At 50.7% G+C, this 15,547-nt stretch overlaps 1 protein-coding gene across 3 annotated transcripts; it reads left to right on the forward strand.

Moving 5' to 3' along the window:
* Positions 1 to 2,189: 2,189 nt before the first annotated feature.
* On the forward strand, positions 2,190 to 15,138 carry INPP5B (inositol polyphosphate-5-phosphatase B). Of its 3 annotated transcripts, XM_026043326.1 has the most exons (19): positions 2,190 to 2,275; positions 2,355 to 2,384; positions 5,002 to 5,098; positions 6,229 to 6,399; positions 7,131 to 7,232; positions 7,659 to 7,773; positions 8,202 to 8,318; positions 9,050 to 9,237; positions 9,698 to 9,809; positions 9,963 to 10,072; positions 10,458 to 10,593; positions 11,236 to 11,346; positions 12,000 to 12,162; positions 12,325 to 12,560; positions 13,141 to 13,251; positions 13,618 to 13,702; positions 14,114 to 14,241; positions 14,460 to 14,571; positions 14,981 to 15,138. In XM_026043326.1, the coding sequence occupies exons 1-19, from the start codon at positions 2,203 to 2,205 to the stop codon at positions 15,103 to 15,105; spliced, it is 2,322 nt and encodes a 773-aa protein (XP_025899111.1). In that variant the 5' UTR covers positions 2,190 to 2,202; the 3' UTR covers positions 15,106 to 15,138. The 3 variants fall into 3 exon arrangements, with proteins under 3 accessions (XP_025899111.1, XP_025899110.1, XP_025899112.1); XM_026043325.1 differs by lacking the exons at positions 2,190 to 2,275; positions 2,355 to 2,384 and adding an exon at positions 2,516 to 2,609; XM_026043327.1 differs by lacking the exons at positions 2,190 to 2,275; positions 2,355 to 2,384 and adding an exon at positions 2,784 to 2,815.
* The last annotated feature ends 409 nt before the right edge of the window (positions 15,139 to 15,547 follow it).

Below are 15,547 nucleotides of genomic sequence, written 5' to 3' on the forward strand. Positions count from 1 at the left end.
GCTGCCCGCGCTGCTGGCCTGGGGCCTGGCCTCGCTGCTCGGCTGCCGCCTCTCGGCCTCGCCCTGGCCCTGAGCGGCCGCTCCAACCGCCTCGCTGCTCCGCAGCAGCTTAGCGTCCTCCAGCTCTGACTTCAGCCACGGTTGCTATCAAATGCCCGCTGTCCCTCCTCCTCCTCCTCTGTGCACCCCATGGGATGGCCCCAGAGCTCTGCAAACAGCCCGCGGTGCCGGCACTTCCCGGGGCTGCAGCCTCCCCGTGCATGGGCTGGGGAGAGGTGGAGGCAGCAGATTGCCCTGCAGGATGGGACGCGGCTTCCCTCGGGAAGGGCAGGTCCTGCCGTGGAGCCTCCCGGATGGCGCAGTGAGCCCTGCCGCACGTCCCCTCCGCGTCGCCATCCCTGCCTGCCTTGCAACGTGCAACTCGGCTTGTGTAATTGTCCCCTTGGGGTAATCCCTGGCTCTTGGCTGCCGCTCTTGCAAGTGTTGAAAGAAGCAATTTAGGCCCAGCTCTGGTGTGTTCAGCATGTCAAAGCCCGCGCGGGCTGCGTCCCCCGGCAGCCGCCGCTGCAATCGGTTTGCACAATAAAACGGGTGCTTCGGGGTGCGTGCACGCTGCCTGCGTCCTCCGAGCGCCGCCCTCCGCCGAGGCCCCGGCGCCCGCGGGCTGCTCCGAGCGCTGGCCCCGCGCCCGGCCCGGCCTGGGCGGACACTGCGCCCGGTTGGACACTGCGGCCCGGGCGGACACTGCGGCCCGGGCGGACACTGCGGCCCGCGCAGGGCGCGGAGCGGAGGAAGTGGGACGGGCCGGCGGCGGAGCGGGGCAGCGCCCGGGGAGGGGCGGCCGCGGGGCCCTGACGGGGGCTGCGCACAGCGGGACCGGGGCTGGGAGCGCGGCGGGGAGGCCGTCCCGGCTGCCACAGCGCAGGCCGGGAGCAAGGGAGGGAGCAGCGCCAACGACAGCAGCCTCGGCCGCCACGGTGCCTCTGTGTGCTGTGCATCCCTGCGCGCTGCTCCGTCCCCACATCCTGCTCCATTCCCGCGTCCTGCCCCTTCCCTGTGCCGTGCCCTGTCCCTGCGCGCTGTCCCATCCCCGCTCGCCGCCCCTTCCCCCTGCGCTGCCCCTTCCCCGCGTCCTGCCCCTGCCCCGCTCGCTGCCGGCAGCTCTCTCTGCCGCATCCCCCGCGCTCCGTTTCCCGTGACGGGCTGTGACGGGCGCGGCAGCCCCGCCACGTGTCCCCTCCAGCCTGCGCCTCCCTCCGTCCCGCGGCGCTCCCGGCGCTCGGCACGGGCGGCTCTGGAGCCGCAGGGCCAGCCATGGACCAGTCGGTGGCCATCGAGGAGGCGCTGGCGGATGGGGAGACCTGCCTCATCATATCCTTTGTGCGTGGGGGTGACACCGGGTGACGCGGGGTGACACGGGGGTGCTGGCACCGCAGCTCTGTGTCCCCACGTGCTCCTTGACACCCGGTGCGTGCACACGCGGTGCAGGGCACGGTGGCCAGCGGCGCCTGCCTGGACAGCCGGCTCCTGGGGCTGGTGCGCCGCCGTGACGGCCGGCACGCGTAGGTGCTGCTGGGCACGCGCTGCTGCCGGTGCGGGTGGCACCCGGGTGCTCAAAGCGCCCTTGGTGCTGCTGGGGATGGGGTTCGTGCTGAGGGTGCTGGCTCTGGCGCTGGTGGTTCTGGTGGTGGCGATGGGGTTGGTGGCACTGGGGCTGGTGGTGGCATTGGGGCTGGTAGCAGTGGTGACAATGGTGGCAGTTGGGCTTGTGCAGGTGGTGGCACTGGTGCTGATGGCAGTGGTGACAGCAGGGCTGGTGGCAGTGGTACTGGTGGTGGCATGGGCTGCTGGCAGTGGTGGCAGTGGGGCTGGTGGCCGCAGTGGGGCTGGTGGCAGTGGTGGCACTGGGGCTGATGCAGATGTTGGCACTGGGGCTGGTGGCAGTGGTGGCACAGGCTGGTGTTGGCACTGGGGCGGGTGTTGGGGCTGGTGGCAGTGGTGGCACTGGGGCTGATGCAATGTTGGCACTGGGGCTGGTGGCACAGGCTGGTGTTGGCACTGGGGCGGGTGTTGGGGCTGGTGGCAGTGGTGGCACTGGTGCTGGTGGCCGTGCTGCTGGAGGCGCTGGGGCCCGTGCCCGCTCGTGCGGGGCTGCCCGTGCCCGCTCACGCCCGCAGGCTGCACGTGTACGGCCACCGGCGCATGGCCATCGCGGCCGAGGACGTCTGGCTCGAGCGCCTCATCCCCATCGCGGGCGACTTCTCCGCGCAGGAAGGTACCGGCGCACGGGGCTCCGGGCGGCTGCTTCCCACCGCAGCGGCCCCGTCCTCACGCGCGTCCCGCTTCCCTTGCAGTGACACCCGAGAGCGAGCGCCGCGTGCCCGGTGAGCGCGGGAACGGCGGCGGGGCGGGGCCTGTGGGCGGGGCCTGTGGGCGGGGCTCGGGGGCGGGGCCTGGTGCAGCCCCGCGCTCACCCCCCCGCCTCCCGCCCCGCGCAGGCGCAGACGTGGCGCTGCAGCTGCGCTGGGCGGGGCAGCGGCTCCTCGTGCAGCTGCCCTTCGGCTGCCGCACGCGCGCCTTCCTGAGCCGCCTGCGCGCATGCGCCGCAGGTAGGGCTCCACCGGGGCGGGGCTAAGGCATGGGGCGGGGCCGAGGCGTGGGAGGGGCCAGGGCGCAGGGGCGGGGCCCTCCATTTGGGGGCGTGGCTCTATCTTTGGGGGCGTGGAGCTGCCTCGGGGGCGCGGCCCGGGGCGTGGCCGCGGCCGTTGCGCGCGCGGCGCCGAGGCGATGAGCGCGGCGCGGAAGTCCCGCGCAGGTGAGCGCGGCCCGGGGCGGCGGGGGGCAGCGTCCTCGTGCCGGGGCCCTTTCGCTCTCCTTCCCGCTGCGGCCCCGCGCCTGCCTCGTCCTGCCGCTCCCGGGGTCCGTCCGGCCCCTGGGAAGGGCGGGGCGGGGAAGGCTCGGGGCAGCGCCCGGAAAGCCGGGCAGGATCCAGCGCCGTCGCTCCCGGTTCAGCCGCCCGCTTCCGGCCGGGCGCCGCTCGTTCCCCGGGTCCGCGGTCGGGGGAGGGGGCCGGGACCCCCTCGCCGCGGTGCCCGGGCCGGCAGCCCCTGCTCGCCGCCCTCGCTCCCCGCCGCCCCCTTCCCAGGCTGCCGGGGGCGTTCAGGGATTTTTCCTAAATCTTAGGAAGTTCAGGAGCGCATAAACGTTTAGGGGCGCTTTTCTCTTACGTTAGCAGAGCCATGTGCTCCCCGGCACCGCTGCTGCGGCTCCTCCGTGCCCTGCGCTGGGGTGTCACAGCCGCTGCGCCCGTCTAGTCCTCGCCTGCCTGCCCAGCCCCGCTTAGCAGCTCTCCTAAGCACGTAGAAGCACCTCTGGTTAACAAAAGAGAGCCTGGGGATTTTAATGTGTTTTAACTTGATGCTGTGTATTTACAATGTTATTTAAAGCCCTTATCAGAAATCCTTATCAGAAATCCTCTCTATGTGTACGTGGGCGCCATCACAACTTCAGTCTTGCTCCGTTTCGGGACCGTAACAAGAACCAGGTTACTCCTCTCTAGCCAAACGTGGTGTCCTCCCCTCGTGGGCTGTTGCTCAGGCTTTCATTATGGAGAGAGTCGTTTGTTTATTTGCTCTTCTTCCTCGGTAGCAGGGGGAGCTTGTTCTGCAGGGGCTTCCTGTGACGGGTTAAGCTGATATACCTAATGACAAAGCTCATTTAATTCTCCTTTTAGAGCGCTAAGCCTGATGATAGGTTACTCCACTGTAGAGCAGCGTTATAAACGTCACTGTACTTTCAATAAGAAAGTCTTATTAAATGCCACAGTAAGTCGAACGCTCCTGGATTCAGGAACCACTCTCAGTTGAGCTAATCTTCCACATGCAATTAGGGCTCCTCTTAGATCACTCTCTTCTCTCCCTCTTGTTGGAGATATTTTGGTTGCAGTACCGAATTCTGCATAAAATCGCTGAATCTTCTGTGTTGGAGCGGTAAAATATATGTGCAGGAAACATGTCTGGATGCACTCGGAGGGAGAGCTGAAACGGACGCTGCTCCCTCTGAGGACATCTCTGTCAGTGGAGATATGCGCAGATAGGGTTGGGCTTATCAAGGTCTCTTCAACCCTGCGTGCCTCTGTGTGATCATTAATGAGATTTGAGTCACGTGCTCTTCTGGAATCAACCTCTGATAGATCCTCTTAAACAGTATTTAGTGTCAGGGCCCCGTGGCCTCTCCTCCTAAGTTTGCTTGCGCTCTGAATGCTTAGGGAAAATCCTTTACATTCTGTTTCTGGTTTGTGCTGTGTAAAAATCTTTACATTTCTACAAAATCTTTCCATTTTCTGTGTTGCTGTCACTAAAGGACTCAGCTGAGTGAACCTTATAATCTGGAGAACAGTTTCTATCATTACCATTAGATTTAGGTGCTAGGGAGTTCATTTTGAGATCACTGTTTATGCATCTGAAAGTGGGAATCCTCACACAGAATCCTCACCCTTTCAGCTGTTATTTGGCCAGTTGTAGCTGCAGTGCTGTACCTGAAACAACTCTGTATTATCTCTGAACCGAGCTGTATTTTTTTCCCCTTCCTTTCTTTGCTTTTGCAAATGCTTGCTTTGCATTGCTCATTGAGAAGGAGTGGCTTCTTTTTGAGATACTCCCTTTGGATTCCCCAGGGAAAGCCCAGGATTTTGTGCTGTCAAGTCCTGGTTTGGTTTTCCTCTAAGGACTAAGGGTAACCGGCTCCAGCAGTTCCCTGTGGCCCTATGGCTTGTTCGTGTAAATTGTTCCCCTGGAAGGGAGGCTGCAGCACTGCAGACCAATTCTTTCAAAATAAGCTGTATTACCAGTCATCAGAGGGAGACAATGTAGCTCACTTAATTTCTCCATACGATTCTGAATTATAGTCTGCTTACAGATTTTCCTCCCTCTGTTTGCATCACGTTTTGATGTATTAAAGAGCACTTTGTGTTTCATCTGAGGCTTTATTTTCCTTTTCCAGAAGCAGTTGGGTCTGAAGGCATCAAGCAGAATGGCAAAAAGGTTGCGGTTAGTCAGAACTGGAGCCCTGAGGGCACTGATGGACCCCCCCCTCCGAGGTATGCTATATCTCTCCTTAATTTTGTAGGTTAGCTGAGGTTCTCTCTGGTTTTCTGTGTATCGGCAGCCGACATACAGGTAGCACCAACTTTCTGGGTGCTTGGTGTGATTGTGCATGGATGGAACGAGCCACCACAAACAAACTATTGATGCTTCAGTGTTTAGAGGAAGAAAAAAAGAAATTGCCATGAACTTTTCTTGGACTTCCTGTTTTTCAGCTGCAAATTTAGAGGGGGGAAGTTGGTGTCTCTGATGCTGGAGGATGAGCCTGTGCAGACATCCGTGTTCAAAGGAGCTCGCGGCTGCAGCAGCGAGTTCCATCTGCTGGTTGCACTGTTGGCTGCACTTGGGCATAACGGGGAATCAGGGAGTTCAGCGCAGGCTGGTGGATCTGCAGGGCCAATTTCAACACCGCCGCTCAGGGAGGCAGCCGTGCTGCTTCCCCTTCCTGGGAGCTGCGTCTCGCCCAGCGGCTCTTAAAATGTTACGGTCACGTTCTGCAGTTCCTCGTGGACGCTGCTGATGTCCTTCCAAACCTGTCCGTGTGCTGCCTTTGGCACTTCTATGGAGGCTGTTGCGTGACTTAAATAAAAGGTTGCTATTTCTGGGAATTCCAACCATAGAGTTGTTATTGCTGCAAAATGAGTTCACAGTAAGTCTGTCAGAGCCACAGGAGGCTAAATACAGCCACCTCTATTCCCATCTCCTCTGCCTCCTTTCTAGACAAAACTAGGAGTTTTCCACTCAAACCTTTTTAAACATGCATATTTTTTGCATTCTTTTGCTGATGTCAGGTCTGAGTTTGGGCCAGTGGATGAAAAGATTTGCATCTCCTTGCTTCAGTTTGCAGGAAACGTGCACAGTTTGTACAACATCCGGGAACAACCAGCAGCCTGTATCACTTTCATAACAACAGTCTGTAATTTCAGTTAAACCGATCTAAATTATTTTATATGGAAAAGCTCTGAACTGTTGTAAGAAATCTTCATTTCTGTCTTGCTAGTTCATCCCGTACATGGATTATTTTTAGTGAAATGGATAAATGTGAAGCAAATCCTCAGCAGCAGCACTGAGCTGCTAGCAACTGAGTATTCTGGAATTCTTCCTACCTGTCTGGTTTCATTTACAGGCAAAGCAAAGTGAAGCCTGAAGTAACGAGCGAGATGGTACGATCCTCCAGCGTGATGGTTTCTAATAAGGCATCTATGTTATCAGAACCGAAGTTCGGGCTAAGAGACACTATTGTTAAATCTGAGCTTTTACAAAGGGAAGATTCCTACACGCATATCCAGAATTTCAGGTAATGATGGTTACTGAGCAGAATGTGTTTTTTCTAGAGGAGGAGTAAGCAGACAGCAACTTGCAAAATAAATCTTATATGTTATTTCATTTGGTGACTCTGCAAGGAGGAAAAAGGGTTTTTTTTTTTTTGTAAAAAATATGTTTGATGTTTTCCAGAACAGCTTTCTTTTTTATGCAGTAGCAGAGAAGAATTTCATTCATGGTTCTATCAAGGATTGACCCACGGTTCCTTTTCAGCAAGTGGCCTTTTCAAAGTGGCTTCTTGTGCTTATTTCAGATTGTGCCTGGAAATTAATAATTTCTGTGACCTCTGGCCTTCTCTGCTTCTGTTCATTGATCTTTGTAGAAGTTTCAATAAGCTCATAAGAGCTTAGGTGAAATAAATAATTAGCACAAAAACCCTACTGTGCTTAAAATCCTCTTATGCAAGTTATTCTGTGAACTGTTATTTCAAATTGGAATTTCAATAAGCTCTATTCTTAAGTGTTTTTTACAGCATGTGTCGCCTCATGCAAACTAACATGGTAATTAAATAATTTTACTTAAACTTTGTCAGATTGTCCTGGTCTTCCCTTCTACCTCTGCCCCAGGAACAAGTTAGTCCAAAACAATTACCTGCAGTATTAAGTGTGGATTAATAATGGTGCTTCCATTAACTCTGGGGTTTGCAGATCTTGGATTTTAGCAAAATAATTTTCTCCTTCTCTCCCTCTTCCCTTCTTCTCCCAGATTTTTTGTTGGGACATATAATGTGAATGGTCAGTCCCCCAAGGAGAGCCTCTGGCCTTGGCTGAGATGTGATGCTGAGCCACCAGATATTTACTGCGTGGGGTGAGTAAATATTTTCTGGCCTATCCTTTCAAAATTTGTCTGTGCTTCACTTGCTTCTGAATCTCTAGCTTGTAGGTTTTTGGCCAAGACATCACAACTAAGGTGTGTTTGTATTGCTCTACTCCTTTGCACAGCTTCAGAGTGTGCATCTGCATAGTCTAGAAGGGCTCTTAGTCTGGTAATGTTTGGATGCTCTGGCACTGCAGTTTTTCAAAACGTTAAATTCCATTCAGTTTAATAATAACAGTAATTTAGCTTGACATTTAACACACCTGACACAACTGAATTTGAGCGCTTGGTTACAAATTTAGTGTGAAGAGTATAAATTGGTTTTCGTTCTTCCCTGGAGGAAAGGATTGGAATGTTCAAAAACAAAAAATCAGACACCCAAGTGCTTGCATCCATGGGTTCCCCCCTCTCACACAGTTTTCAGGAGCTTGATCTGAGTAAAGAAGCCTTCTTTTTCAATGACACTCCGAAGGAAGAAGAATGGTTTAAAGCTGTAACTGATAGTCTTCACCCAGACGCCAAATATGCCAAGGTAAGTGCGGAATCAGTTGAGCCTGGAATCAGTTTCCACTTGGGCCTCATTCCAGTTTGCTTTTTTTTCCTGTTTCTTTGCCTGGTGCAATGCTCTGTGAGGGGATCTCTGTAGAGAAACTGCTTCTATTTTAACTTGTGCTGCCTAAGTCTGCTTTGTGTTTTGTCACCGTGGCTTGAGGGAAGGTCTTTCTATGGGCTGTTTGTTGTAGACATTGCTTTGAGGATCGGCTTCCTTGATGGGGATTTTGATCCTTGATCCCTTATTGTGGGGCTGTATACTGTCCATCCTGCTGATACACTGAAGCAGGGTAGAACTGTTTTTCCGTATCTATATTTTGATGACCCATATGGATTAGGAGGTGATAAGCTTTTTCTCATCAGATTTCTTCCGTTCTAGTATTTAATGCAGCAGGGCCGATTTTTCAGGTGAAACTTGTGCGGCTTGTGGGAATAATGCTTCTGTTGTATGTGAAAGCAGACCTGGCCTTGAACATCTCCGAGGTGGAAACCGAGACGGTGGGAACTGGAATCATGGGGCGAATGGTAAGAATGATCACTGGGCATGAGAAGTGGTGAGCTGCAGGAGAACTTTTAGGACTGCACTCCCCAATTGCCACAATTGTCCTTCCAAGTAAAGAATGCCTCTAGGAAAATCGTTCCGTCCCTGTGACGGCTCAGGGTGTTTCCGGAAGGAATTGCAACCTGCTGTCAAAGCCTCAAAGGCCTTAAGAGAATCTTTCGTGAAAACTTTTTTTTTTTCAATGTTTTCCTGAGGAGGACTTGGCCCCTTGTGACCATTCTATGTGGTCGAAATGAAATCTGTTCCCTCTGAATGTCATTTCTGCAAACGTTGCAGCCCAGCTTGGTGAAAGTATTTTTGACAGCTAAGTCCCTTGCTTTGTCCTATCTTTTAAATTGCATATGGTCCGTTCTGAAAGATCCAGTTTGTTGCTAGAGGAGCTTCAGGAGTTATTGAACAACTGACTTTTTTTTTCTCATGATTTTAATTTCCTTTTTTATTAGCTAAATCCTGAACTACAAAATGAAGTTCCGTGTGCTTGCTTGTTCTGTTCTGGTGCTGTGTGCAACCCTCACATGAGTTACTGACCAGAATATATGAAGCTTCTGAATTGGGGCTTTCAGCCTTGTCCTTCCTCTGGCGTTAAATGCTCTGCATGAGTCTTCTGGCCTGTCTACTACTGTTAACTCATCTAGGGCTTCATTTACTGTGTACAGGAAGGCTTTTGACCCATGTCTTTGTCTTTATCTTTCAGGGTAACAAAGGTGGCGTTGCCATAAGATTCAAGTTCCATAACACTAGTGTGTGCATTGTGAATTCTCACCTTGCAGCTCATACAGAGGAATATGAGCGGAGGAACCAGGACTTCAAAGACATCTGCTCTCGGATGCAGTTCTGCCAGGCAGATCCAGATCTACCATCTCTCCCTATTAGCAATCATGAGTATGTTTCTATTTGGCTGTGCATGCGGCAGGAAAGAATATAGCAGGTGTAAGGTACTCTCAGCAGGGAGCTGTGAGGAGTTGTCTGGCAATATAAGCATTAGCCTTGAGGGCTATAGAGTTCTGATCATTTGCCTCCTTCTGTTCCTCCATGCCTCGTTCTTTTTTTTTCTGTTTTGTTTCTGTTTTTTTAAATAAGCATGGGGTAATCATAAAGCACTAGCTATTAAGAGCATGACAAACATGCAGATTGGGAATTAAAAAGAGGCAAAGAGGAAAACATAGTTTTTCTTTCAAGTGCTTGTTTTTGTAGTCTCTGATGTACGAAGGTAAATACAGCACCCATTGGAAGAACTCGTGCTTGCATTAGATGACTTAAGGCACTGCTGCTTAGCTCTCTTTCCAGCTGAGCGCCAACTAAAGTTTGGGACATCTTTAGGCCTCTGTGTGTTCTCTTTCAGTGTGATCATATGGTTGGGTGACCTCAACTATCGTCTGGAAGACCTGGATGTGGCAAAAGTGAAGCAGCTTATAGATGAGAAGGCGTTTCTAGTGCTTTCCCAGTATGACCAGGTACTGATGTGTTTCACCTACATGCTTGGTGGTGGGGATGCGAGAAACAGCCCACAAACTGCTTCACCTCAGTGTTCAGCATTCCCCTTCTTGCTCCTACAGGACTTGTGCTTGAGCTTATTTAAAAGTAAATCTGACTTCCTTCCTTCATAGCTAAAGAGGCAGATGAATGCAAATGCCGTCTTTGAAGGCTTTACAGAAGGAGAGATTTCTTTCCAGCCAACATACAAATATGATACTGGTTGTGATGACTGGGACACAAGGTACAGTGATCACCTCATACATGGCACCATCGAGCCTGATATTGTTGAAGCAATAAATCAAAGCTAGAGTTGCAGATCTATTGGCTAGTAAGAAAACTCTTGAGATTATGGCTGTTCTTCTCTCTTAATTCCAAATTCTATCTTCAATTCTTCAGAAAAGTTAAAAAGTAAAGCACGTTATAGAGATACCTAATAGTAGACATTCAAACCAAGTTTCTTTGAGAACTTAGCTAAATATTTCAACGCCAACTTTAATAGAAAACTAGTCCCAAGTCATTTGAGGAAATACTGTAGGACCTGGCAGAGCAGTATTCTGCCCCACGTTGCTACTGCACCCTAACTGTGCTGGGGAGCTCTAATTTTTCCCTCTCTGTTGGTGTTTCAGCGAGAAGTGTCGTATTCCAGCTTGGTGCGATCGGATCCTCTGGAAAGGACAGAACGTCACTCAGCTGAGCTATCGCAGCCACATGGCTTTGAAGATCAGTGATCATAAGCCAGTTAGCTCTGTGTTTGATATCGGGGTAGGTGCAGCAGTACTGAAGGAAATAATTGTGCTGACCTTGTCCTCTGGGTGGGGAAAGGGTGCAGGAGGAGGCCGCTGCTCGAGGCAATTGTCCTCCTTCCCCTCCCCTGCTTTTACGGCATACACAGGGAACAATAGCTTTTAAGGTGGGCTAGGTAATATCTTGAGATAGGATCATTGTTCAGAGTAAGCCAGTTGTATTAAGTGATACTTAAGCAGAATAATTAATGAGTCTCTGTTGGTGTTTTTTCTTCTTTATCTTTTGCTCTCCTTTGCTCTCCTTTGCTCTCCTTTGCTCTCCTTTGCTCTCCTTTGCTCTCCTTTGCATTTTTTTCCTTCCCCTAACCAGTTTCTGAGAAACGTGCAGTGCAGGAATGCTGCCTCATGGGCAGTGCAGTGGTGTATTGTCAGACTTTCAAAGGTGATCTAGTGTTGACTGGGTGGCTCTTGTGAGTTATGGCAAAGTCCTTTACTGCTGGATCCACAGGGGATCCTGGAGTATTGGTGGCTTTATTGAGTACCTTTGTTGTGTCTGCTAGTGTATTATTAAAATCCAATTACTTCATATGTTGCAGTCACCTTTCTAGCTTTTCTGCAGAGGTACAGGAAATACCATTTGATGTCCTCATGTCCTTTTCAGGTGAAGGTTGTGAATGAGGAGCAATATCGAAAAGCATTTGAGGAAATAGTGCGCTCCCTGGATAAGATGGAGAATGCGAACATCCCCTCAGTGACCCTTTCCCGGAGAGAGGTGGGATGTGTGAATGGGACGCAAATCCCTGGAGACGTGAAGCAAGCTTGGACCCTAGAAATGCACTCTGGCTGTGGAAGTACATCAGATAGCTGCCGGGGTTGGGTTCCAAAGTGCAGTACAGTGACTTTCCACAGGGCTCTATTTACAATCCTTGGCTTTGTTTCTTTTTAGACACAGGCAAATTTCATTCAAGGTGCCAGACTAAAGTTTACAAACTTGTTTTTCTCTGAAGCAGGGAGTGAGATACTGAAAGAGGAGTCTGCTTCCTACTTTTACTTGCTTTTAGAAACATAAAATGTAAAATAGTGAGGGATTTGGAGAAGGTCACAAAACTGGCATTTACATTTTGTGTTGGGAACTAGAAAAGAGAAGCAGCTGGGACCCTTTGAGTGTAGAGCTCTCTTTCCCAAGTTATGTGAGGGGAGTATTTGTTCTGCAGGCCTCTCTGGTGTAAATAGATTGAGTCTGCAGAGTAACCAAATGTAATCCCATTTAATCCTGGAAGAACTGGGGAGGAGGAGAATGGGAGGAGGAGAGTTACTCTGGATATTTTGCCGCTTACTGATTAAACTCTGGGATATGAGAAATTGCTGGTGGCGCTTGGCCAAGTGTGACTGGCTGCCGTGGTTGACTTTGACATTTGTTTCTAGTTTCATTTTGCAGATGTTAAATATATGCAGCTGCAGGTCCAGAAGTTCACAATTCGCAATGGACAAGTGCCTTGCCAGTTTGAATTCATCAGCAAGCCAGACGAAGAGACTTACTGCAAGCAGTGGCTGATTGCTAATCCCAGTAAGGGCTTTCTGCTCTCAGGTGAGGTTCTCATTGTTCACTGTGTTATTGGGTTAATAATGTCACCTTAGTGAGCTTAGGTTCTCCTGCTATTTTGAGAATGTTTTTCTTGTTTGCTGCTCTTTTTTTTTTAATTTTATTTTATTGAGCACATTTGTTTTATTTCTTACCATCTTCCTGCAGATTCTGAGGTCACAATTGAGTTGGAATTGTTTGTTAATAAATCAACAGCTACCCACTTAAACTCTGGAGAAGATAAACTTGAAGATATCTTGGTCTTGCATCTTGACAGGGGGAAGGATTATTTTATATCTGTAACTGGAAACTACTTGCCTAGTTGCTTTGGGTCTCCCATTCATACACTGTGTTACATGAGGGAACCTATCCAGGACATGTCAGCAGAGTCTATTCGGGAACTCGTGAGTTAAAGATAGAACTTATCTTCTGAATCCACAAGAACCCTTAAAACCTGATGATTAAATCCTGCTTATTACTTAAAGAGCCTCCTTCCTCCTCCCTGCTCTGTAATCTGGGAATGCTGATACAGCTTGTGTTCTCCAGTGCGCCTTCTTCAGACCTTGCTTTAATGCTTCACACGGATGAATCAACCCATATCATATAGGGCACTGAAAGTAAGATATTGTTTGCTCTGCCTGCACATCCAAAAAAAAAAAAAAAAATCAAGGTGTGCGACTTCTAAACATAACTGTTGGCCATCAAGCCCATGGCCTTACCCCTCCGAGTGGAGATGTGTGTTCGTGAGGCATGATGTAACATTTAGCTTGATCTGAATGTATGTGGTGCATCCTTATGAGAACAGCTTGTTCTTTCTGCTTGGGCCTATGATAGGAGCATGCCTGTCATTCCGGTCTTGTATGAAGACTGGTGAGTGAAGCTGCTGTTTCCTAACCAGTCTTAACTCTTGGCTGTCAGTTTTGTGAAGCAGAATTGAATAAGAAGTTGGCCAGCTCCTTTTTCCTATCCCCTGCCTCTCTTTAGACCTTGATGCCCCTACAAATGTTTGACGTCGCCCAAGCTGAAAAGCCTCTGGACATTCCAAAAGAACTGTGGATGATGGTGGATCACTTATACCGAAACGCTTCCCACCAGGTTGGTAGTGGTTGTACCTCAATCACAGTGTAATTTTTTTAGTATTTAGTCTGGTTTGGAAGAGGATGGTGGGAAGGGTAATAATCTCTGCTAACTGTGGATGTTTGGCCAATGGTAAAGGCAGGTGGAGGGTGCGCGGGTGGCCCTGGCTTCACTGTGATTTAGAGCAGCATCAGCAGCTGTTCTTTGGTTTTGTTCTCTACTGTAGAGCCCGAACTCGGAATTGCTTAAGGTGAAATTACTTATCTGTAACTCCTAATCTGTAGAGATTTTTCAGGACAGTGTATATGTTATTTGGGTAAAAGCAGCACTGTCATTCTATCTTGCATTTTTCTTGAGATTGCTTCATTATTTTCTTCTTTGCAGGAGGACCTGTTTCAGCAGCCAGGCCTCAGATCTGAATTTGAGCAAATCCGAGACTGTTTGGACAAGGGCATGCATGATACCCTCTGTATCCTTTGCAGATTGATGTCCAGTGAGGCTCACTGTGCCCTACCGAATATCTAAGCTGAAAAAGGCTTTTTGCAGTCATCTTTGCACCATTATGTATTTTTTTGTTTCGTTTCTAAATCACCATCTCTCCTCTCTTGGTAACTGAGCTGTGTGGTCATTTAATACTAGCTGCAAGGAGTACAGTGCTTTGGATGTACCTTTGTGCATCCACGAATGATTGCTGATGAGTGACAAGTGCCCAACTGCAAACAAAACCAGTATTTACTATGTGGAGTTGAGCACTTTAGCTTAACAATTGAACTGGTAACTTGAACAACTTAAAGGAGGCAATCTTGCAGGCCTGAGCAAAGTGAGATCCTACCAAAACGGAGGATGCCGTGCTTGCCTCTTCCTTAACCGTCTGTGTCAGTTGGCAACAACCATTCCGTAGCAGAAGCCCTGCTGCTCTTCCTCGAGAGCCTGCCAGAGCCCATCATATGCTACAAGTTCTACAGCAGCTGCCTGGAGTGCTCCAACAGCTACTCGCTGAGCAGCCAGGTAACAGAGACTCCCCGGGCAGGGTCCTTTCTGTAATCCCCAAACCAAAACACAGGGTTTGGTCTCAGGAACTTAATCATTTGATACTAGAAAGAACCTATAACTGGTGCTTCTAGGTCGTTAAGAGACATTGGTATTTTCAGACCGGTTGATAGCAGTTAAAGCTGCTAACCATTGCTGCTTCTTCAAAGCATATTCTTTTTTTTTTTTTCTCTAAGATTATCTCCAAATTGCCCAAGTGCCATAAAAATGTGTTTGAGTATCTGATGGCATTTCTTCGGGAACTACTGAAAAACTCACGCAAAAACCATTTGGACGTGAATATTCTTGGTAAGGCAAGCTAAAACTCTCGTGGTCATTGGGCTCTAAAGTTTGAATAAACATGTTTCTCCGGTGTGATTGCAGTCGGGGCCTTTACTGCTTTGAAGAACTTGGTGAGCAAGCAATCCCTTAAAAAGAATAATAAAGGGATAGAAAGATGCTCTTGCAAAATTGTCCTTAAAGTGGCCTGACCCCCCAAAAAATATATAATTAAAAAATAAAAAAATATAAAATATACATATATTTACATATGTGTGTATATATGTACATATAAATAGAGATATATTTTTATGTATACTGCCACAAAAAAGGCTCCTGTGGCCAGGCCAGGCCTCCCCTTTGTGGGGTGCGGGGCTGGGGGGGCTGCCCCCTGTACCCCGCTCCTGACGGGCTCCCGTTGTTTGTGTTTTCCCCACAGCTAGCGTGTTTGGCGGCCTGTTGCTGCGGCCTCCTCCCGGCCACCCCAAGCCTGATGTCGCCGCGAAGAGGAGAGCTCAGCAGTTTATCCAGCAGTTCCTCCTGGACGAGAACGGCTCGCCCTGACCTTCAGCCCCCGCCCGCTCTGCTCTTTAGCTGTTGCGTTGCTGTAAAAATACTTTTGTACAGGATCTTGGCGCTTTTTTGGGGGGATTTCGCAGTGTTTTATACGAGGGGTCGCTATTAAAGGCAGCTTGGACCGCTGCTGTCGCCTGTCGCTCTCCCTCTCCACAAGATTGGGCGGGGGGGGGGGAGCGGGTGGGCGGGGGCGCAGCCCTCCCCTCGCGAGAGGCCCCGCCCCCTGGCAGTCACGGCGCATGCGCGGCGCCGCCTTCCCGCCCGGGGCGCGGCCGTCCCGCCGGGCCGCGCGCGGCCGGAAGCGGAAGTGAGTGTGCTGGTAATCATGGTGCCGCTGGGGCGGGGAAGGAGGTGCCGCCGCTGCCGGGAGCTCGGTGAGCGCGGCGGGGCCGGGGCCGGGGCTGGGGTCGGGGTTCGGGCCGCGCAGGGG

This window comes from Nothoprocta perdicaria, unplaced genomic scaffold, assembly GCF_003342845.1.
Source record: "Nothoprocta perdicaria isolate Ctin4 unplaced genomic scaffold, notPer1 scaffold_33, whole genome shotgun sequence".
NCBI classification, from domain to species: domain Eukaryota; kingdom Metazoa; phylum Chordata; class Aves; order Tinamiformes; family Tinamidae; genus Nothoprocta; species Nothoprocta perdicaria.